General features: G+C 36.6%; 6 protein-coding genes, 1 long non-coding RNA gene and 1 other non-coding gene across 11 annotated transcripts; 6 read left to right on the top strand and 2 right to left on the bottom strand.

Annotated features, from left to right (window-relative positions):
* The first annotated feature begins 1,513 nt into the window (after nt 1-1,513).
* LOC104783100 (LOB domain-containing protein 19) lies at nt 1,514-2,422 on the top strand. The gene is made up of 2 exons (XM_010508181.3): nt 1,514-1,882; nt 1,964-2,422. The coding sequence occupies exons 1-2, from the start codon at nt 1,577-1,579 to the stop codon at nt 2,225-2,227; spliced, it is 570 nt and encodes a 189-aa protein (XP_010506483.1). The 5' UTR covers nt 1,514-1,576; the 3' UTR covers nt 2,228-2,422.
* Nucleotides 2,423-7,369: 4,947 nt separating this feature from the next.
* Nucleotides 7,370-7,846, top strand: LOC147946391 (uncharacterized). The gene has a single exon (XM_087509596.1). The coding sequence runs from the start codon at nt 7,370-7,372 to the stop codon at nt 7,844-7,846; it is 477 nt and encodes a 158-aa protein (XP_087365722.1).
* Nucleotides 7,847-8,163: 317 nt separating this feature from the next.
* On the top strand, nt 8,164-9,620 carry LOC147946390 (uncharacterized). The gene is made up of 2 exons (XR_015596213.1): nt 8,164-8,807; nt 9,145-9,620. It is a non-coding gene; the product is annotated as an uncharacterized LOC147946390 (long non-coding RNA).
* Nucleotides 9,621-11,815: 2,195 nt separating this feature from the next.
* On the top strand, nt 11,816-14,281 carry LOC104784421 (protein BRI1-5 ENHANCED 1-like). Its single transcript, XM_010509450.3, has 4 exons — nt 11,816-12,121; nt 12,549-13,091; nt 13,714-13,909; nt 14,023-14,281. Exons 1-4 carry the CDS (start codon nt 11,917-11,919, stop codon nt 14,159-14,161), a joined length of 1,083 nt encoding a protein of 360 aa, XP_010507752.2. The 5' UTR covers nt 11,816-11,916; the 3' UTR covers nt 14,162-14,281.
* Nucleotides 14,282-14,308: 27 nt separating this feature from the next.
* On the bottom strand, nt 14,309-14,381 carry TRNAK-CUU (transfer RNA lysine (anticodon CUU)). The gene has a single exon. It is a non-coding gene; the product is annotated as a tRNA-Lys (tRNA).
* An 836-nt stretch (nt 14,382-15,217) lies between these two features.
* Nucleotides 15,218-17,899, top strand: LOC104783099 (putative protein S-acyltransferase 14). Of its 2 annotated transcripts, XM_087511238.1 has the most exons (8): nt 15,218-15,985; nt 16,152-16,377; nt 16,463-16,554; nt 16,809-16,932; nt 17,027-17,112; nt 17,212-17,277; nt 17,366-17,492; nt 17,849-17,899. In XM_087511238.1, exons 1-7 carry the CDS (start codon nt 15,776-15,778, stop codon nt 17,489-17,491), a joined length of 930 nt encoding a protein of 309 aa, XP_087367364.1. In that variant the 5' UTR covers nt 15,218-15,775; the 3' UTR covers nt 17,492; nt 17,849-17,899. The 2 variants fall into 2 exon arrangements, with proteins under 2 accessions (XP_087367364.1, XP_010506482.2); XM_010508180.3 differs by having other exon boundaries at nt 15,257-15,985; nt 17,366-17,899.
* Nucleotides 17,900-17,938: 39 nt separating this feature from the next.
* On the top strand, nt 17,939-19,694 carry LOC104783097 (uncharacterized). 3 transcript variants are annotated; one of them, XM_010508177.2, is made up of 7 exons: nt 17,939-18,051; nt 18,257-18,598; nt 18,683-18,849; nt 18,929-19,009; nt 19,097-19,172; nt 19,272-19,337; nt 19,445-19,694. In XM_010508177.2, the coding sequence occupies exons 2-7, from the start codon at nt 18,289-18,291 to the stop codon at nt 19,576-19,578; spliced, it is 834 nt and encodes a 277-aa protein (XP_010506479.1). In that variant the 5' UTR covers nt 17,939-18,051; nt 18,257-18,288; the 3' UTR covers nt 19,579-19,694. The 3 variants fall into 3 exon arrangements, with proteins under 3 accessions (XP_010506479.1, XP_087367365.1, XP_010506478.1); XM_087511239.1 differs by having other exon boundaries at nt 17,960-18,051; nt 19,272-19,334; XM_010508176.2 differs by having other exon boundaries at nt 17,991-18,051; nt 18,265-18,598.
* LOC104783098 (uncharacterized) lies at nt 19,667-20,711 on the bottom strand. Its single transcript, XM_010508178.3, has 2 exons — nt 20,535-20,711; nt 19,667-20,421 (listed from the first exon to the last, which is right to left on the bottom strand). The coding sequence occupies exons 1-2, from the start codon at nt 20,592-20,594 to the stop codon at nt 19,816-19,818; spliced, it is 666 nt and encodes a 221-aa protein (XP_010506480.1). The 5' UTR covers nt 20,595-20,711; the 3' UTR covers nt 19,667-19,815.
* Between the last annotated feature and the right edge of the window lie 1,302 nt (nt 20,712-22,013).

Genomic DNA, 22,013 nt, shown 5'->3' with positions numbered 1-22,013 from the left:
CATATATAGATGCAATAAAAGGGGTTTGGTTATAGGCTCACTATTAGAGAAGGGGTGGTGAGGTCAGGTAAGTGACTGATAGCTTAGGTCCGTCCGTGGGACAGTGAAGTCATAGAGAGAGAACGCGAGTCTTGCTTGGCCCACGTGTCTAGATTTTACGACGTGGCTTTGTTTTGGTGTAGTGTGATCTGAGAAGCAAAACGTACCTAGCGGTTGCTCTATCGATCTCAACCGTCGGTTCTCTTTGCCTCTTTGACTGGAACTTTTTTAGAGAACAATTTTTTCCTCACTCGCCGTATTCAAGCGCGTGCTTTTCAGTGTAGTGTGTCCCCTTCTACAATTTTATCTTTTAATTTTAATTTTCCATATGGTTGATAGAAATGGATTACAAACATGATTCCTTGATTAACCTTTAAAAGAATTTTCTGAATAAATTGTTTATACATTCTTTTCTTAGACTAAAATTTATTTTTCATTCGTAAAAAAAGAAAAGCAGTGAAAAGAGAAGTCTGGATCGAAAGTGAGTTATGTCGGGTGGAACAGAAACAAAAAGGAAGGAGAGGCAATAAAGAAGGTCAAGATATTGGATTTTCAAATCTCTCTGCACGTATGCTAATCGCTTTGACTGTGATCGTGACCGTGATTGTGATAGTGGAGACTGGAAAAGAGAGATATTATTAACCTGTCTTGTCTTACTTACTTTACGAATGCTATACTTATTGAATACTTTACATGGTTTTTGTGTTTGTGTGTGTTTCAGTGTCATTGTGCAACGTTTTGTCGCAGTCTGGCTTATCTAAACCAACCCTCGTGATGATCTGCTGTATATAGGGTTATGGTATGAAATTATGAATCAGACATTTCAAGATCTCTCCTTCCTATACATTTCCAATGTCTATGAGTTCATGTGGGGATATCTACACATGTATACACTCAAGTCCGTCTACATACGTAAAGAAAGAGAGTGAGTGTGACAGGAGATGTGATAGTATGAAAAGATATGTGCATGGGGAGGGGCCGCTAGGGCTAGAATATATGTACGTAATTTTTGAAAATGCAAAGGGTTTTTAGGGTTATGGACATTTGTGCTCTTTGACATCCATCTTCATCATTGCGTATATATATATATATATATATATATATATATCTTCATAGCAGTATACTAGTTCAGTTGCGTATAAATACAATCTTGTGAATAATTGTCTTTGCTATAGGCTTTCTTTGGTTTAACTTTTACACTAAATATCTAGAAGTACATGTTAGCAGAAGATATCATTTATAACATCGAATTTTGGAACCCATATTAATTGTTCATACGAAGATATATTAGAATTTATATAGTACATGAGTAGTATTCACGTAAAGACCAAGAAATTAAAAAGATGTGAAATGAATAAATAAGCGGCTGATCATTCAATAGTATACAGAAACTTACATTGACAGTCAAAACCCAAACACTTTTAATTTATTTATAAATGTTGAAATTAGTTCATCGAGTTGCGTTGATGTAAATAAACAACCCAGCTTCTTCTCTCTCTTTCTACCTCTACTCTCCCCTCTTTCTCTTTACTTGAAGATGATGACCGGAAACTTGAACGGCGGTGGAAGAGGAGGAGAAGGACCGTGCGGGGCGTGCAAGTTCTTGAGGAGAAAGTGTGTGAAAGGGTGCGTTTTCGCTCCGTATTTCGATGCAGAGCAAGGCACGGCGAGGTTTGCAGCGGTTCACAAAGTGTTTGGAGCGAGCAATGCCTCTAAAATGTTACTGAGATTGCCTTTGCACAAGCGGTTTGACGCAGTGGTCACGCTCTGTTACGAGGCCATGGCTAGGCTTCGTGATCCTGTTTATGGCTCTGTTGGCCATCTCTTCTCTCTTCAGCACCAGGTTCTTCATTAAAACATCTTTTGTAGAACACACATCTGATTATATATATAGAAACTGACAAGCAAGACTATGTGCATTTAGGTGATGAATCTACAAGCAGAGCTAGCGCATGTTCAAGCTCGTCTTTCAACATTTCAGCACTTTCCTCTACAGTCGCCACAGCTGCCGCCTATCGATCTTGCGCATAACAATGAATATCCGATGGAACAACCGAGTAACTTGGATAGTGCGTGGGAAGAAGAACATTTACTTCAAGGTGGAATTGAAGATGGGGAATTCCAAGAACTGGCCATGCAGTACATCTCAAGGTACTTACCAGCGGTCAAACTTCCGGCTGGCACTTAGGTCAAACTACTAGTCAGACGTATGTATCATAGCAATGGAGAGTAGGAAAAAAAAGGGACGAGTCTCTGTTCCCAAAGTTGACCATTCCACTTAAGATCATTACTATGCCAATAGGCCCATCTTAAGAGAGATATATAGCTAAAATTATGTATGCCTGTTAGAATTGGTTATTGCATGGAGTGTTTCTACGATAAATCTGGTAACAGAGCAAACTCGTTTTAAGAAAGAAAACAAAAAAGATAAGATAAGAGCTTATGCGTACCACTTAAGATTCAATTACTGTAGAGCCACCAGATAGGTATCCAAGATGCAATGAAATACTTGTGGAGAATGGAATATATATACCTATCTTTCTTGTAAAGAGAGCTTATATAGTGCACTGTACAATGAAACTAAAAGGTAGAATCATAAAAAGGAAACGCATGAGTAACGCAGAAACAGAACCTGTTTTAATTAGGAGAATTCGCCGAGAGCTTAGAAACAGAGTCTTAAATAGAGAGACAATTCACTACAAACATATAGAAAGACAGAGAGAATATATGAAAGTGAAGTTTATTTTTTCTTTTGAATATAATTTAACATTAAATTCAAAAAAAAAAAGATAATAGTATAACAAGGACCCGGTGCTCGTGGTTTCCATTATTATTAACAAAACGCTGCGTTTAGCTCTGTGGCGACAAAAAAGGCGATTTAGGGTTTCTTCTTTCGCACGCACGTCCTCATGCCGCCAGAGGATCTTCCGCCGGGGGCTGGTGGTAGTTTTGATCACGGAACTTCAGGAAGGACGGTGTCCCAGGAGGGGGAGGTAAGTGGTAGTACAGCTGTGGTGGAGAGTGGTTTGCAGAGTGTTTCGGGTTCTGATGGTAAGACAAGTTTGGTACCAGAGATACATAAGGAAAAGTTGATAGAAAACTCTCAGATGGGGGTCTCGGTTTCCCACGAACCGGGTATCCCTAAAAAAGACAAGCGATCCTGGGTTGCAATGGTGAAAAACTCGGGGGAGTTGGAAAAGCTGAACCTGGCTATTGAACAGATCGATGGTATGCCGACAGTGACTATACCAGACAAAGTTTTTGAGGATGCACATCCGCTATGGGAAGATTTCCTTGTGGGGCGGTTCCTCGCAAAGGCCCCCTTTGTGGGTGGTATTCATGCTTTGGTCAATAAGATATGGACTCTGGGAGATAAAACAGTGAAGATTGATGTTTTTGTTGTAGACAATAAAACAGTGCGCTTTCGTATTCTGGATGAACGTACTAGACCGCGGGTTTTAAGACGTGGTATGTGGAACTTGTGTGGGGTTCCAGTAGTGTTATCAGAGTGGAGTCCTATCACAGAGATGGAACAAGAAGAGATTAAAACTATCCCTCTATGGGTCATAGTTAAAAATGCGCCGCCGAAGTACTTCTCGTGGAAGGTTCTGAGTGCTATTACGAGTCCTTTGGGCGTTCTAAAGAAGCTTCATCCAGATACAGAGGCATGTAAAACCTTTGAGGAGGTAAGGGTTTTTGTGGAAGTGGATTTAACAAAGACTTTACAAAAAAACATGTCTTTCAAATCTGAGAAGGGAGGTGATACGGTTGTGGAGTTTGTGTATCCTTGGTTGCCAGTCAGATGTACACTATGCTCAAAGTGGGGTCACTTAGACTCAGATTGTTTGAACAAGGTCACACAGAAGGTGACTGTAGCTGATACTGTTAGTTTTGTTAAGCCTACTGAGGGAGCTGGAGTAACAAGATCCCTAAAGGTAGAAACGGGTAAGGGTGAGATACAAATGGGAAGTACGGACTCTTTAATCCAGCCAGTTGGGACTGAACTGCAAGAGATAGATAAGGAGGCAGGATGGACCACTCCCACAAAAGGAATTCGCAATCCTGGTAAAGACACTCGTGCTGCAGAGGTATCCATTATGTCAAATTCTTTATCTTGCCTGAGTGACAAGGGAGTGACAGGGGAGGAAACTGATCCTGCCTCTGCAGACAATCTCATATCTGCAGACAAGGAAACAGAGGGAGATGTATCTACAGAGTCTGTCAGGGGGCAGGATGACAACACTGTTGCAGAGTCAGGTAGTAAGGATCTGGGTGTGGGAGCTCTTAGACCATCATTGTCTCGGATTTCGAAGGAGGAACATAAATATGTCTCGACAACGATTTCTCAGAGCACTAGGATACAACCTCCTAGGAATCTGAAGCCTCATCAAACTCCAAAACAATTTTAATGTCGGGTTTCTTCTGCAACATCTAGGGTTTTAACAAAACTGAAAAGCATAGAGTAGTGAGGGAATGGTTGTCTCACGGTAAATTTGATTTTGGTTGCTTGCTTGAGACGAAAGTGAAGGAAAGAAGAGCTGACAGAGTGATTCGATCAGTTTTTGCGGACTGGTCTTTTCTCTCTAATTATGATGAGCATCGTTTAGGTCGAATTTGGTTGGTTTGGAGGAATAATGTGAGGATCACTCCGATCTACTGAACCTCGCAAATGATCACCTGCTCCATCTATATAGAAGGACAATCTGAATTTTTTGCCACTTTTATATATGCGTCAAATTTGGTTGCAGAAAGGCAACTCATCTGGAGTGATCTTCGACACCAACAAGATTCTCCTCTTTTTAAAGATAAGGCATGGCTCATTTGTGGTGATTTTAATGAGACCTTGGAGGGTGGAGATCATTCTTTAAATGCAATCTCTCCTACAATTACTGCATGGATGCGGGACTTTCAGGATATTACTCGTTATTGTGAACTCACTGATATGAGCTATCAAGGACAGAGATTTACTTGGAGTAACAAGAGACAGGACAATATCATCTGTAAGAAACTAAATCGAGTTCTGGTGAATCAAAAATGGCTTCAAGAGTATCCTCAGTCTTATTCGGTGTTTGAACCAGGGGGCTGTTCTGATCATCTTCGCTGCCGGTTCTACATCTCAGCAGTAGAAATGAGGGTGAAGCGGCCTTTTAAATTTGTTAATGCTATCACAGAGCATCCAGACTACAAAACAGTGTTAGCTGAGAAATGGTGTGAATCTCCACCTCTGTTCCATTCTACTTCTGCAACGCACCGATTTTCAAAAAAATTAAAAGTCCTGAAACCACATTTGCGAACATTGGGGAAACACATGATTGGTGCTATTACTGCACGTACAAAAGATGCATACAAGCTACTTTGTGATCTACAAGAGAGGACACTAGCGACTCCTTCTTCACGTGTTGTCAGTGAAGAGGCTGAAACATATGCCAAATGGAAAAAACTATCGGACATAGAGGAAGTATATCTGAAACAAAAAGCAAAGCTCCATTGGCTGCAAGTTGGAGATCAAAATAACAAAGCTTTTTATACTTCTGCTACTATCAGGGAGGTAAGGAATAATATCAGAGAAGTCTTATGTGAGGATGAGAGAGTAGTCAATACTCAAAACACTATCAAAGGAGAAGCAGAGAGATATTTTAAGGAATTTCTGCAATTCCACCCTGCAGATTATAAGGATTGGTCTATGGAGGAGCTACAAAATCTGTTGGAGTTTAGATGTGAAGAGAGTGACAAGGATTCACTCACTCACGAGGTTACAAATGAGGAAGTCCGCAGAGTACTATTTGCAATGCCAAGTTACAAATCCCCGGATTCGGATGGTTTTAATGTCGAATTCTTTAAAGAATCATGGGAGATTGTGGGCAAAGACTTTCTAGTAGCCATCCAATCTTTTTTCAGAACTGGTTTTCTGCCCAAAGGCATCAACTCTACCATCCTAGCTCTCATCCCAAAGAAAAAGAAAGCTACAATTGTGAAAGACTATCGACCGATATCATGCTGCAATGTTATGTACAAAGTTATCTCAAAAATTCTTGCCAACAGACTCAAGATCATCCTCCCCAAATTCATTGTGCCCAACCAGTCTGCATTTGTTAAGAACCGCTTGTTGATGGAAAATATACTGCTTGCTACAGAGGTCATAAAGGATTACCACAAAGACTATGTCTCTCCGCGTTGTGCCCTAAAAATCAATATCTCTAAAGCTTTTGACTCTGTACAATGGAGCTTTCTACTCACTACTCTGAGAGCTCTTGACTTTCCTGAGCAGTATATTTCCTGGATTCAAACCTGTATCTCCACTACTTCGTTCTCTGTCCAAGTTAATGGCGAACTTGCTGGCTATTTTAATAGCAAACGTGGTCTTCGTCAAGGATGCTCACTCATCCCCTACCTCTTTGTTATCTGCATGAATGTCTTATCTTGCAGTTTGGATAAAGCATCAGGCAACAATGTTTTTGGCTATCATCCTCAATGTAAATACAGGAAGCTTACTCACCTCTGTTTTACGGATGACTTACTAGTCTTTTTGGACGGACATCGGTCATCAATCACGGGTGTTCTTAAGGTTTTCGAGGATTTTGCTACTCATTTGGGTCTCAAAATCAGCATAGAAAAATCCACAATATATACAGCTGGTATTACGATGGAAAACAAAAAGGAGATTCTCAGGCATTTTCCTTTCGAATATGGTTCTCTGCCCGTTCGATATCTCGGGTTACCTCTACTACCAAAGAGAATGTCCTCGGCTGATTACCTTCCTTTATTGGAGATGATAAGGTCGAAAGAAAGGTTCCTGGACAGCTCGGGTTCTCTCTTTTGCAGGGAGGCTCCAGCTCATCTGTTCAGTAATTTTAAGCATCACCAACTTTTGGATTTCCGCTTTCAGATTGCCTAAAGCATGCATTAGAGAGATTGACCAGTTATGCTCTACTTTCCTGTGGTCCGGTCCTTCACTGAACGCAAAGAAAACAAAAGTTGCTTGGTCTGAGGTGTGTCTCCCAAAGAGTGAGGGTGGTTTAGGTCTCCGCTCGATCGAAGAAGCTAACAAGGTGTCTGTTCTTAAACTAATATGGAGACTACTCTCTGCAAAAGACTCTTTATGGGTAAATTGGGTCAAACGCTATCTCATCCGTAGCGGTTCTATCTGGACAGAGAAATCAATCCTACCTGGGGTTCATGGATTTGGAAGAAACTCTTGAAATATAGAGATTTGGCACAACAATTCCATCGGGTAGAAGCTCACAATGGAGAGAACACATCCTTTTGGTTTGATATTTGGTCTCCCCTGGGACGACTTTATGAGACGCTAGGAGACAGAGGTTGCATTACTATGGGTATTCCATCATCGAGCACTCTAGCTGAAGCAGTGGGTATGACTAGGCGGCGAAGGCATCGATCGGCTTTTCTTAACTTCGTTGAAGATGAGATAACAAAATATCAGTCCATCCGGATATCAAGAGAACAAGATATAGCTCTATGGAAAGGACAGAATGATCATTACCGCAACCAGTTCACAACCAAAGCTACTTGGTTCCATTTACACCCAGCAAAGCCCATGATGGAGAACTACCGTATCTGGTTCCCTAATACTACACCTAAATATGCTTTTGTCACTTGGTTGGTGGCCAAGAACAGGTTAGCGACGGGAGAACGTATGCATAAATGGAATCCTAATGCAATCACAAGTTGCATTTTCTGCAATACCACGATGGAGACAAGAGAGCACCTGTTTTTCACGTGTCAATTCTCCAAGCAAATATGGGAGTCGCTAGGGAAACAGCTACTCAAGGTTATAGTAATTTGGTAGAAAATAAAATTTAACCAGTGTTATAACACGAGTAATTATCTAGAATCATTAACAATATAAAACTTACAAAATATGTGTTTTTTTTTAAGCCATAGTATTTAACATATGATTTTATTGCATAATGTTTTATCCAAACAAACTTTTAAAAATAATCACATAAATTATATTTTATATAAAAATTACAATATAAATAAAATGAATTTCAAGATGTGCTCTAGCACGGGTATAATCTAATCTCTTTTAACTTATGTGCTTAATTATTAATTAATATATGACCGTTGTGATTATAAATTTCCTTTTCTCTTTTGAACCGTTGAGAGTACGTGTGATTAACGCTTCCTTCTTCAATCGTCCTTTTTTGAGAGAGAGAGAGAAATCAAAACTCTCTGTTTCTCGCATCTTCATTCTTCAAAACCCTATATATATATCTTTTTGTAAGAGTATGTATTTGATGATCGATAATGAAGTAGTTTGTTGTCTGTGAATTGCGATGGATGACGATGATCGGAGTTCTTCTTTCTCCATCCAATCTCAGAGTAGACATCGTTGAAAAAAGCCGATGATGTTCGATCATATCGATCGAACGATCTCTGCAATGATCTCCGATTCTCCAACCATCCGAAGAGCCCTAATCATCATTGATAAATTGGATCGTCGGTCGCGTCGGAGTGAAATAGATCCTATAAAAAGAAGACTTATATTAAAACGACGGCGTTGTCAACATTGGGCTTTGCGAGTCATCACCGAGTGAGTCGCGACGATGCTCTCAGGTCATGTATATCTAATTCTATCTCTCTGTTGATTTTTTTTTTTTTCAATTACTATAATGTATCATTCTTTTGTGAGCAGTGAGTTAATTTTCCTTATTTTTTTGTCTTCCGTTTAGTGGCTTCAGATTGGATGCAGACACAAAAGGTCGAGAGGTCCATCCTCTTTTTTCTTAAGATATCACAACACATAGGTATACTCCCCTTTTCCCCCTTTTTTTCTTAAAAATAATTTAAGAATAATGATTTTGATTTTTAAAACTAAATTTATATGATTTTTCAACTGTTTTTTAACAATTGTTTAAAAATATTTTAATAAAATATATATTCAAACTAATTAAAGTGTTAAATTTTAAATACATTGAAAACAAACCTGACTTAGGATCCAGTCCGATCCTACCACGGTCTGTAAGCAAGGTGTATAAGTATAAAATAAGTATTGTTAATTTAACAGTTAAGTTTTTTCAACTACTTTTTGCATAACTTGTTTAAAACAAAAATTCTTCAAAAAGGTAGATCTCTTCAATGCAGCGGTGTGGTGGAATAAATTTTGAGGAATGTGGTTTCTTAGAAGTGGAAAAGTTTATGACTATATACGTGCAAAAGACAAGCTTGATTTGTGTTCGAATGTTTGCATGGACATGGGCGGCAAAGCACGCCCCCTGGTTGCCTGCAAGGACGTGACCGATTGCGATTCTCACCACATCGTATTCACTTGCAACGCTATCATCGCCGAATGCCGATCACGTGCGAAGTCAAGAGTTACAAAGACGTATACGCCTTAACCTCTACGAAAGAGGTCACGAGTCCAATATTAAGCCTGGAAGAGGTTAATTACTTCAATCGTATCATTAAACTCCACTTGGACCAAGGCGTGTAGATTTATCGGCATTTTTAATTCAAGAGTTAGATTAATTTAGTAATTTTACAATAGAAATCTTAAGTCTTAATTACTAATTAAATCTTCCAATAACAAAATGGGTCAAAAAAACCTTTTGCATGATAAATTTACTGATCTCTCATGGAAACGTCGAGAGTGATGACAGCTACATGCACTTGGACTTGGAGTTTCAATTTAGCCGAAAATGTGAGCCGGAAGTTTTTGACTGCCTCCATTTCACATATTTTAATTAAAAGAACACATTTTAAAATATATATTTGCTTTTTTTCTTTTCCTAAAACTATCATTTAGTACTTGATTTAAAAATTCAACCGATTACAAGAAAAAAACTGCATAATACAAATATTCATAAAAAAAAATTTATTTAAAGTGCATAATGTATATAACAAATTAAATTAAACCATAGTATCTAAAACATCCAATATGGAGTATTGATTACTTTAAAGTTCACATGGAGTATTTATATGTTACTTCAAATTTTTGTGTTTATAACAGAACTTTATTAATCAGAATATCATTGAATTCAACAGAAAACGCAATACCTAATGAAAATAACATTAAAGCATCTTGCTTTTTTCAATACATGTCATAAACTTAAAAACAATACAGTATTTAGTAAAGTAATCAGTTAAAAAACAGATACTCGGTAATTAGTTTGTCTGTATATATTATTAGGCCGTCAATAATACTCGAATTAATCGTCTAATATTGTTTTATGGACGAAGCGTGATGTGAATTGTGAACCAGACCCAAAAGAAATATTTAATTTGTTATACGTCACGCGCATTCACTAATAAAGTAATAACGTCAATATATAAATATAGATAGCTGTGATCGATTTTTTTTTTTTGGGGGGTCTCATATACTATTATATAGCTGTAATCGATTTAAATTGAATTAGGGGGTACTACTATACTTGTAAGGTTTAGAATAGCCATCTACGACATAGACTTCGGAACGTAGGGATCATCGATCCCCCTAAAACTATAGTACTGTTACTGTTGTATAGTCATAGAGGGTGTTTTATAATTAGACAAATATATTACAAAAATATAGAAATATCGAAGCCTCAAATCACCAATGTCAACAAGAAATGTTTTCTCTTTTTCTCCTAAAGATTATGCTTTTATTTTAAAACGTGAAAATTCGGATCCGAAACTTGAACATGCTTAGATCAAAAAGTCAGGATAACAATTAACTAAACGTTAAAAAAAAAAACTAAACGTAATACAACATTTTTTTTTCGTTTAACGTTGTAATAAAACATCCAGTGATCCAGATCCTTGGAAGAGTGAACGAACGAACATTCAAATACTGTTCCGGATAAGTTTTTAACGGATTACAAGAAAAAACAAAGTGTTCCCCTCTGCTTATTTGTTTTTGCTATACAGGCGAAAAAACGAAAACTATCAAATCATATAATTGATTAGAGTTTTTCTTGATTGTTTTTTTCTTTCTTTTCATTTGTTACTTTTTGTTTTTTTGTTGTGGTTGTTGGAAGTTGAACTCTTAACTATTTAGTCTTACAAAAATAATATATGTAATGAAAACGAGTTTTTGTTTGGTATATCTCTCATATGAAATTTCATACTGTTTATATATGCATACTTTTTGGACTTGGAACAAGAACATCTATGGAAACTGGAATTTCCTAGATTAGCAATTTAATTATAATTAATTCTAAAAATGTCTAAAATGAATGGCCGATCCAAAAGGTTAAAGTCAATTATACAAAGGAAGACAACGAGAAAAGGAAGAAAGAAAAGAAGAGAGTTCGCAACATCAACAAAGCAACATCCCGAAAATAACGGTAGCTTTGTGGAGACACACACAAAAAAAAGAGAGAGATAGTTGCAGGATCATGTGCCACGCCTACGCTTTCTATTCCATTCCATCTCATTCACGCGTTTTATTTCTTTCTTTCTCATTCATATTAATTAACTATATATATGTAATCACAATCCTGCTAATAATATCCCTTAATCTATGCCTCGAACATGCATAGTTGCATACTATTATAATTTAATACATTCGATCGCACCACTAGAAGCCAAAAAACTATACTAGTGGTAAAAAAAGAAGAAGAGAAGAAGAAGCTTATGATGATTCGTACAAAGAGGATGAAAGAATGAAAAATAACGGAATCCAATAACAATGTTTGTAATAAACGGACATAGAATGTGAATTATTTATATAAATGATCTGTAAAAAATGTAGCATTCGATTATAACGGATATATATATTAATATAATAAAACAAAAATTTGTAATAAAGAGAGAAAGAGGGCAAAACGGGGAACATGTCACGCGGATAGGTGTGAGAGAGTAAATGACGTAGGTTCCGTTATTTAAGAACCCCTTCTAGAGAGGTTCCCACACACCAGAAGAGAGAGAGAGAGAGAGATGGGGAGAGATGAAATAGAAGATGACAACGGAGGAGGACGAGAGGGAACAAAGCTCGTGGCAGATGAAACGGTCCCGTCCTTGTTGTTGGACGGGACAGGGTTGGTTTGTGTTACGGGAGGTACTGGTTTCGTTGCTTCTTGGCTCATCATGCGTCTCCTTCAACGTGGCTACTCCGTTCGAGCCACTGTTCGAACCAATCCAGGTTCGCGTTCCTCTTTATTTAATTATCATCATTAATTTGCCAAAATGCGAATAAAATTGTTCTTGTCTTATATGTATATATAGCTGATTGGTCCGTTTTAACATAAAGTACATAAATAGAAAGATTGATTATAGTTTTGAATATATATATAGATATAACATTTTAAAGTTGATTTTTGGATCGACAATTAAAATATATACATATATATTTATATGGATGTGAGGAATTTATTGTACTCGGCTGGAATTATTTGTCAGTTTGTAGGATCTTGAAGTTCCATAGCTATGTCATGTTACATGCATCTTCTATACAAAGTCAACCATATTTTTCTATAATCAATAACTAATAACCAACCATACGATATAAATGTAAGTTGATATTTCATAATTTGTTTATATATATCTATTGTATTTTATGCTTATTACAGAAGGGAGTAAGAAAGATACAAGCTACCTAACCGAACTACCATTTGCATCGGAGAGGCTTCAAATATTCACCGCTGACCTCAACGAACCGGAGAGCTTTAAACCGGCGATCGAAGGATGCAAAGCCGTATTCCATGTGGCTCATCCTATGGACCCGAGCAGCAACGAAACCGAAGAGACCGTTACGAAACGCACCGTTCAAGGTCTCATGGGGATACTCAAGTCGTGTTTGGACGCTAAAACCGTGAAACGGTTCTTCTACACGTCAAGCGCCGTAACCGTTTTCTACAGCGGTGGCAACGGCGATGGAGGAGGAGAAGTGGACGAGAGCGTTTGGAGCGACGCGGAGGTGTTTAGGAATCAGAAAGAGAAGAGAGTGAGCAGCTCTTACGTTGTGTCGAAATTGGCGGCGGAGACGGCGGCGCTTGAGTTCGGCAATAAGAATGAATTGGAGGTTGTGACTCTCGTTATCCCTCTTGTCGTCGGACCTTTTATATCTCCATCGTTGCCTTCCTCCGTCTTCATCTCTCTCGCCATGCTCTTTGGTACTTAATTCTTATAACCAATACAAAAAAAAAAAAAAAAAAATCTTCTCCATGATTAGTCTAGAGCTAAAACATCTAATAATTACAAATATAACTACTTTGATGATACGTAGGTAAAGGTATTAAAACTATAAAAACTAATACTATAAACTTTTTGTTTATCAAATAATGTAAATTCATAGTACTATAGCTGGCTAGCTAGAGTAGTACTTAAAATGGTTCACCACTCACCATGTATCCTGAGAGACCATAACTCGAATTTTATCATTTATACTTATACTTTAATTGACTGCTTAGACTTTGTAGACTATACTATATTTATGTTTGGATATTGTGACTATTAGAAATGTAACAAGTTTATAACTTTAATCAAAATATATATTTTCTAAACGAAAAAATTAAGGAAATAAAATTATACTTTATAACACGTAAGTCGTAACTAATAGAACTTGTTACAATATGAGTAAACAAGTAATTTAACTATTAATAATGTACAAGTATAATGCTTTTTTTTGGTGTGTGTGTGTGTGTTAAAACACGTGTAAACATGTGTTTTCACGAATAGTGTTTTGAGTAGTAATCACTATTCACAATAACAATTTACCCTTTTTCTTGTACGAAGGAAATTACAAGGAGAAGTATCTGTTCGATACTTACAATATGGTGCATATAGATGATGTGGCAAGAGCGATGATATATTTATTAGAGAAGCCAAGCGCGAAAGGGAGATATATATGTTCGTCGGTGGATATGAAGATAGATGAGGTGTATGAGTTCTTGTCTACGAAATATCCTCAGTTTCAGTTACCTTTCATTGAGTAAGTAAAACTTTCACAAGTATAATATTAATTCCAAGACGTGAGCATATGTTGTTATAATTTCTCTAGAGATTTTGATTTATTATGTGTTTTATGTGGGTACGTACGTAAAGTTTGAAGAATTACAAAGTAGAGAAGAGGATGAGTCTCTCGACGAAGAAGCTGAGAAGTGCAGGGTTCGAGTTCAAGTATGGAGCCGAGGAAATATTCAGTGGAGCTATAAGGAGCTGCGAAGCCAGAGGCTTTCTTTAAAAATTCTTCGATGATTTAATTTGTGTTAAAATTTTAAATTTGTATATGAATTGTATTGGCCATTTCCGTTTTGTAGACGGAACGAAAAAAAAAAGGAATGAAAATGCTAAACTCCATATACATATTGGATTTAAAAATAATAATAAACGCCCACCGTGGGGTTCGAACCCACGACCACAAGGTTAAGAGCCTTGCGCTCTACCAACTGAGCTATACGGGCTAACTGTTAAATCCTCCATATGTAAAGAATATTAACGCTATGTTTTGTTTTCTACAATTTCAATTTGAAAATTATCGTATTTGAAGATGTTAGTATAACATTAATGGTATAGAGATTCTGTTTTCTGAAGATAGGTTCATATCCGTAATACATATGGAATCGCTCTATACAAACCATGTCATTTTCAAGCTCGTGAAAAAATTTATAGACTCTGTAAAGTTTAAACTAATCATTGAAAATGATATATCATCCAAAATTTCTAGTTAGCTCCAGAAAAAAACAGTAATCATGCTCACCTCTATTTTGATATATCATTAGATTCATAACAAGCATAAAATATTATTATGTAACAATAATCATGGTTTATTATTTTGAAATTGTAATTCTCCTCACCTTTCACTCTATAAATATTCACTCATCCTCCATCACCACATCCCAACATTTAAAAGTATACTTTGTATTGATTTTCTTACATGCAGAACATTTGAAAGTTATGGTGAAAAGTTCTAAATTTTATTTTATATACATATATGTTGAAAACTTACATTTTTAGAGTTTCTTGAACTTATTTTCAATTAAAATTTTATTAAAGTTTTGTAACTAAAGATAAAAGCTTTATTATGTGTGATAAGAATTACCAAAACCAAATTTTATGTGTGATAAAATCAAAGTGTTTAAAATATTATCATGTAACAATAATCATGATGTATTATCATGTAACAATAATCATGATGTATTATCATTTAAAATAATCATGATATATTATTTTGAAAGATTAATTCTCTTCACCTTTCACTATATAGATAATCATTCACTCATTCTCCATATCACCATATCCCAACATTTAAATATATACTTTGTTTTGATTTTCTTACAAGCAAAACATTTGAGACATTATGGTGGAAAGAATTTGTTTTTAAAATTTATTGTATATACATATATGTTGAATGTTGTAATTTACATTTTTAGAGGTTCTTTTACATTTTTCAATTAAAATTTTATGAAGGTTTTGTAACTAAATATAAAGCTTCCATATGTGTGATAAGAATTATGTTTGTTGCACAAAGAATGCATAATCCATCAGTAAATTCTTAGAATTGTAAGTTTTGTGGATTATATCGCCTTATCTCACAAATCTAATTGTACAAAGGTTAAATCTATACAAGTGATAAGAGGTTCCAACTTTCAATTGTTATAAGTGAATGTTGGATGAGTATTGATTAATAGATTTGATCTACCAAAATAATATTTATACAACTAAATCTTACTAAACATTTCACATTTGTCTCAATAAACCCTTTTGAATCATCCTCTCTTTTGATTTCAGATTCGAATTCGAACCGGAAAGATTAGATTTTTGTTTTGTTTTGTTTCAAGGGATCGGTGATTTGAATATGCATAGATCTGGCACTACAATGGCGTGGAACGTCTTCAAATTCTGTACAGCTCTACGAGGGCTCGGTTCGATCATGATCCTTCTGGTCTTGGGTGTTGTTGGTGTAACATATTACGCCGTCGTTTGGACCAATTACGGACCGGCACTATCAGCTGGAGGGCTCGATTCTCTTGCTGCTCTTGCTATTATACTCCTTTTCCATTTCTTGGTAAACCCCTCTCATTCCACCTAATCTTTACCCTTTTGTTAATCCAACTTAAAAGCTTCCTACTTTGATGAACTCTTCATCTTTAATTTTGTTGGTTTCAAGTAAACTTTTGTGTTTGATTGCTGAGAAAGCTGTATAACAGTGTGTGTGTGTGGTATTGTTGTAGTTGGCAATGCTTTTGTGGAGCTACTTCTCTGTTGTGTTTACTGATCCTGGTGTTGTGCCTCCTAACTGGAGGTTAGCTTCAGACGAGGAACAACGAGGTGGCGAGTCTGATCCGTTAAACAGTTTGGAGTTTGGCGGGTTGCATCCCGATTCTTCCAACCAAAGAACTCGGTTTTGTAGAAAATGCAGTCAACCTAAACCTCCTCGTTGCCATCACTGCTCTGTTTGTAAGATCACACTATCTCTGTATATATCTTTATAGCATTTGTTGAAGGAGCAGGAAGCTGATTTGTGTTTTACTTAAAAATCCAGGTGGTCGATGTGTGTTGAAAATGGACCACCATTGTGTTTGGGTTCTTAACTGTGTCGGGGCACTTAATTATAAGTATTTCCTTCTTTTCTTGGTAAGTCTACTTTGATCACTAATTTAGTCAGTTTCCCTTTTATGTTGTGATCTCTGTGAAAGGTTCAAACTTTTTAGTTAGCTCCTGATTTTAGAGTTGAATTTGTGCTTAAAGAGTTCCCTTTAATGTTGTTTACCAAAATTAGAAAATTTGTTTTTGGCATAGGATAGATTTATGTGTGTTTATGCAACCATATGATTGAAATTATTCCTCTTTGTGTCATAACTAAGTTTTTGTGTGTTTCAAATATGCAGCTTTACACCTTTTTGGAAACAACTCTTGTGACTTTACTTCTCATGCCGCACTTCGTAGCGTTCTTTAGCGATGAAGAGATACCTGGAACCCCAGGCACCCTTGCTACTACTTTTCTTGCATTTGGTACGTTTCCTGTTTCTAGTGTTACTATGTTTAATCGATTTTCTCGGTTCCACTTATCAATCCATCTCACAACGTCTCATCATCATTACTCCAGTTTTAAACCTGGCATTTGCTTTGAGCGTTATGGGTTTCTTGATCATGCACATCTCCCTGGTTTCCGGCAATACCACAACTATAGAGGTATATATGTTCTTGTCATTTTTATCACTATTTTCTTAACAGTTTGGTGCATCACATGGTTAAGATATATTTGGTGTATCTTATTTGCTTTGTGAACAGGCATATGAGAAGAAAACAAGTCCAAAATGGCCATATGACCTCGGTCGAAAGAAAAACTTCGAACAAGTAAGTGTAGAATTGGATTTGGTGTCAAGTTTTGTACTTGTCAAGTTCTTTATTTCTCTCTCTCATGTTGTAATCTCTTTTTGTTTAGGTATTTGGTACGGATAAAATGTACTGGTTGATTCCAGCATACTCAGAAGAAGATCTAAGACGAATGCCGGAACTTCAAGGGCTCGAATACCCTTCCAAACCGGACTTTGATTCCCAAGATTTCTGAAGTAAGAATACCTTCTTTACTGTAACAATACCCTTAGAGATGACAGTGACAGAGACTGAGAAAGAAAGACAATGAAAATGACTTTGGAGGAGTTAAACCTACTCTTAACTTTAAAAAGACTCAGCTTCCAGCTTACACGGTGTGTCGTATCTTCCCACGGATAGAAGAAAACGCTTAGACTAAGTGCAAAAATCAGATGATATTTTGTAATTTCCATGTGAATATTGATTAGAGTTAACAATGTTAGAGCACGTTGAAATAGAATCCTCCCTTTGGTTAAGTTACTGATTTATTTTTCTTAAAAGTCTATTCCTTTTGTTAAAACCTTCAAGGCTTGCCATTTGATTTTTGTGGTAGCAAAAAATAAATAAAAATTCACAAGGATGAAGAATGTTGAAGAAGCTTCTAGGTTATGGTGTAATGACACGTGGCACAATCTCAAACGTTCTTTTCTGTTAAAATTGAGGTTTATATACATATAAAAAAAGAAATAGAAAAACAGAGGTACTCTGTTTGGGCTCTTCTCAACTTCTCTCGCAAGTTCTCAAATTCTCTACAAGGTACCCTCTTTGCTGATGTCTTTGTTCGAACTCTTCGGTTATCTTATATATCTATAGGTTATATAATACTCTATTAGAGATTAAGTGAAATTTGTATTCTGTTTAGCTTGTTTATTGAGATTCGCCTGGGTAAAAATTCAAAGATGGGTACAGAGAAGAGTTTCTGAGCTCATATATCTACTGTCTAACTTGTTTTAAACAAAAGGACTGCAGATAGAAAAGGAAAATTTGGGGAAAATGGGAGATCCATTTGGTGGTAGGTTTGGAGGATTAAGAGGTAGCTTGTTTGGAGGAAGAGATCCTTTTGATGATCCTTTCTTCTCTCGACCATTTGAGGATTACCTCCAACCAGCCAACAGTTTCAGTTCAGGTGCTTCCTTTAGTAATAATGCACAGAAGAACACTGGTGGAAGAAGTGGGTTAACAATTGAAGAATTACCATCTGATGATGATGTAGAAGAAAAAAAAGATATTGGGAGTGATGAAGAAGAACATATTAGTTCAGTGAATCAACCATCTGTTGAGCACCCTGAAGATGATTCTGATGGTAAGTACAGAAAGTGATTAGATAACTTTGTTTACGGATTGTATATAATTACAGCTTATGTGATTTGCTTGGTGGTTGTTGTAGCTGAGAGGAAGATTCAGAATGTGAATCAAAGGAGTGATTTTAATCGAAGAGAGGGTACGCAGTCTCGAGTTCACACATTCAGACATCACACCTCTAAGGTTACATATGGTGGCATAGATGGTGCTTACTATACATCTACTAGAACCAGAAGAAAAGGCAGTGATGGAGTAAGTTTGTTTCTCCTTTTCGATCCTTCCTTTAATGGAAGTTTCTAGATGGTGCGTATTAATTGGATTCTGTTTCTAGATGGTGGTAGAGGAAAGCAAAGAAGCTGACAAGACTACAGGTGAAGCGACTCATAGGATCTCCAGAGGAATCAATGATAAGGTGATTGACGTTTTGCTACATCACTTCTTGGTTCCACCAAAGTTATATTTTTACATGTATCTGAGTCTGTTGGTTTGGTGTATTCAGGGTCATTCGGTTACTAGGAAGCTTAACTCAAGTGGTGGCATTGAGTCGACACAGACTCTTCACAACCTCGAAGAAGGTCTGCAGAAAACTACACAGCCTAATCAGTAAGTTAACGAAGGAAAATTGCAAGCATCTAAAGAAGTTTCTTTGTTCTTTTTTTTGTTTCTTGTTTCAGAAGAACTAAGTGGATTTGAAGAAGCATGGAAAGGCAATTCATCTCTTACCAAGCATGAATCCAGTGGTTAGCAAATCCTTTATCTCAGAACTAATCTTTGATCTCATTCGGTATCAGTCCATTTTACTGAATTGTTTTTGTTCTGTACTATATACTATACTACTATGTTGCAGGCTTTGATCAAAGTTTTGGAGGGTGGCTCCTCCCATCTCTGGACCAAACTAGTCGTCAAACAGACCAAACTCGGACCCGTGCAAGCACTTCTGCACCAAGAGCTAAGAAAGTTGTTCGAATCAACATTGAATGATAGAATCATCAGAAAAACATGTATCAAATATTCAAAATCTTTATGTGTAATCAAATAATGTTGTAGATGCTTTTGATACATTCGAGGATGATATAAAGACTTTTGATTATGGAAAATTATTTTGAGTTTTGTAACTTTTTTTTTTTGGACAACCAAGTTTTGGTAACGTATATATACATCATTTAAGACTCTACAAAATGAAGGGGTGCAGAAACGGTAGAAGAGGTAAATTCAAAATTAGCGTCTGAATAAATGCTCTTCTCCCGACTGATGATCCACGTGTCTAATCCAACGGCTAGGTATCTTCCTTGATTCAATACGCTGGTGGCCACCAGTAGCTCCCACGTGTGCGATATCCAACCCTCTCCCAACCGGCAGAATCACGGATCTTACCACACGTGTCCCTCTTTTCAACACATCGTGCCATTTAAACCCAGAGATCGCTCTCTGCGTGGCGTTTTTGCACACTAAAACGGCACCTTTGCTGCTTAGCTTCGCAAACCTCAGCGTTCTAACGAACTCCCGCCGCTTCGAGTCCACCACCATGAAATCCACGCCGTGAAACTCCTCCACCGCGTTTTCCACTGAGTCTCCGACCACCACAACCTCCGTAGACTCCGTCGAAACGACTCCTCTCATGGCCAGCACGTACTCATGTTTAGATTGCTCGTCGGGTACTATACACACGTGTCTTCCGCACGTGTGAGTTGCAGCGACCGCGAGTCCAACGCTAGTCGCGATAGGATCGCCGCGTGACCATGTCTCAACGATGAGTCTCGCGTTCCATCCAGCCGCCGTAGCTGATAAAAACTCCGCCACGCCTGAGTCCTTGTAGCTCTTACACTACACAACACATATTATACATGCATAATTAAATAATTAAAGACAAATCATATATATAGTACCTAGGAAGCATGTATGTACAAAAACACATAAGAGTACAAAATATCACATACCGATTTCACGGTGTCGATGTAAGCGTCAGAAGCAGTTTCAGGCGACCAGACAAGCTTCATAGTGAAAGTGAAATGGAGTTTGATGATTTAGGAAAGAAGACGAAGTGGTTAGGTTTTATAAATGGACAAACGAAGCGTTGACATTTGCTTGCACTAATAACAACGTGTCAATTGGTCTCATTGCTCCTATTTATTACTCCTTATTTATCCTTTACCATCCTTTTTTTAATTAAAAAAAAATCGGTTACTGGTTATTTTGTCAATCAATAACTCTATTTTAATTTTTTTATTTTAATTCCATTCTATGCAAAAATCGAGAATTTATGTCGTCGATTTGCGTTAGCCCATTCTTTTGACAACCTGTATTATAAACAAATATCTATACATACTACAAACTGTAAAAGTTATCTAGACATGAATTACTGGTTTTTTTTTTTTTGGTAAATCACTGGTTTTGTTATAATACTATGATTACTATATAGTTGAATGCTTCTGTTTTGATACTTATTTCGTGATCAAAATGGTACGTAGAGTGTGAAAAAAATACGTGTAGTAGATCAGAGGATAACTTTTGATTGCTGATATTGTGGACTTAGTGAGATAACTTGAATAATTAGTTAATTACATGAGATGGTCAGCTACTTTCTTTGATTTTTTTTTTCCTAAATTTTCAATCTTTGATTTTTAGCCTTTCTAGATAATTACCGGTTCATATAGCTTTTTCAGCTAACCAACGAATGTATAATAGCTAGTAAAAGGTTATGTAAGAAGAATTAAACATATATAAACGTAATTTATCGCCGGCTAATTTGGTTTATTATGCACGTATCACATAAGCTAACGGGTATGCGACAAAGACATCTATAAATTACATATAAGATATTCGTTGAAGATATCTACAAAGTATTAATTTAAGTTAATTATATAAGAAAAGACTTCTGTATAGTAGAAAATTTGGCTTGGTCTTACGTCAAAAAAAAATGAAGCAAAACTATAAAACCCCTGGCTTGATTTATCAATTAATTAATCCAATAAATATTTCAGATTAACATGCCTAATATAATGATTATAATCATCAGTTCATTGATAACCTAAACGATTTAACTAAGCCGGTAAAATCGCTGGAATTACAAATACAATAAGTGTACATGTGCATGCATGTGTGCCAAAATGCGTAAGAAACTGAAGCCCATTAGTACGATTTACGAACTTAATTTGCATTACTATAGGCTATAGCAACTTAAACCTAATACTATAAAGCTTGTTAGTATACTATATATTTTGGTCGAGGCATGCCTGTACCATGTCTCCTGAATTAGTACGAACAACCAGAACAATTCAAACACTCTTAAGCTTGATTGTTAAATTAAATCATCAACTCAAGTTGACATGATTTCACTTAAAATTAACGATCAAGTAGACGACAAAATAGTGCTTTAGTTTTAATATAAAAGACGTCCGCACGATATTTTAAAATTG

The sequence above is a fragment of the Camelina sativa genome, chromosome 4, assembly GCF_030686135.1.
Source record: "Camelina sativa cultivar CO46 ecotype springtype chromosome 4, ASM3068613v1".
NCBI classification, from domain to species: domain Eukaryota; kingdom Viridiplantae; phylum Streptophyta; class Magnoliopsida; order Brassicales; family Brassicaceae; genus Camelina; species Camelina sativa.
This window is presented reverse-complemented; position numbering and strand designations above follow the sequence as displayed.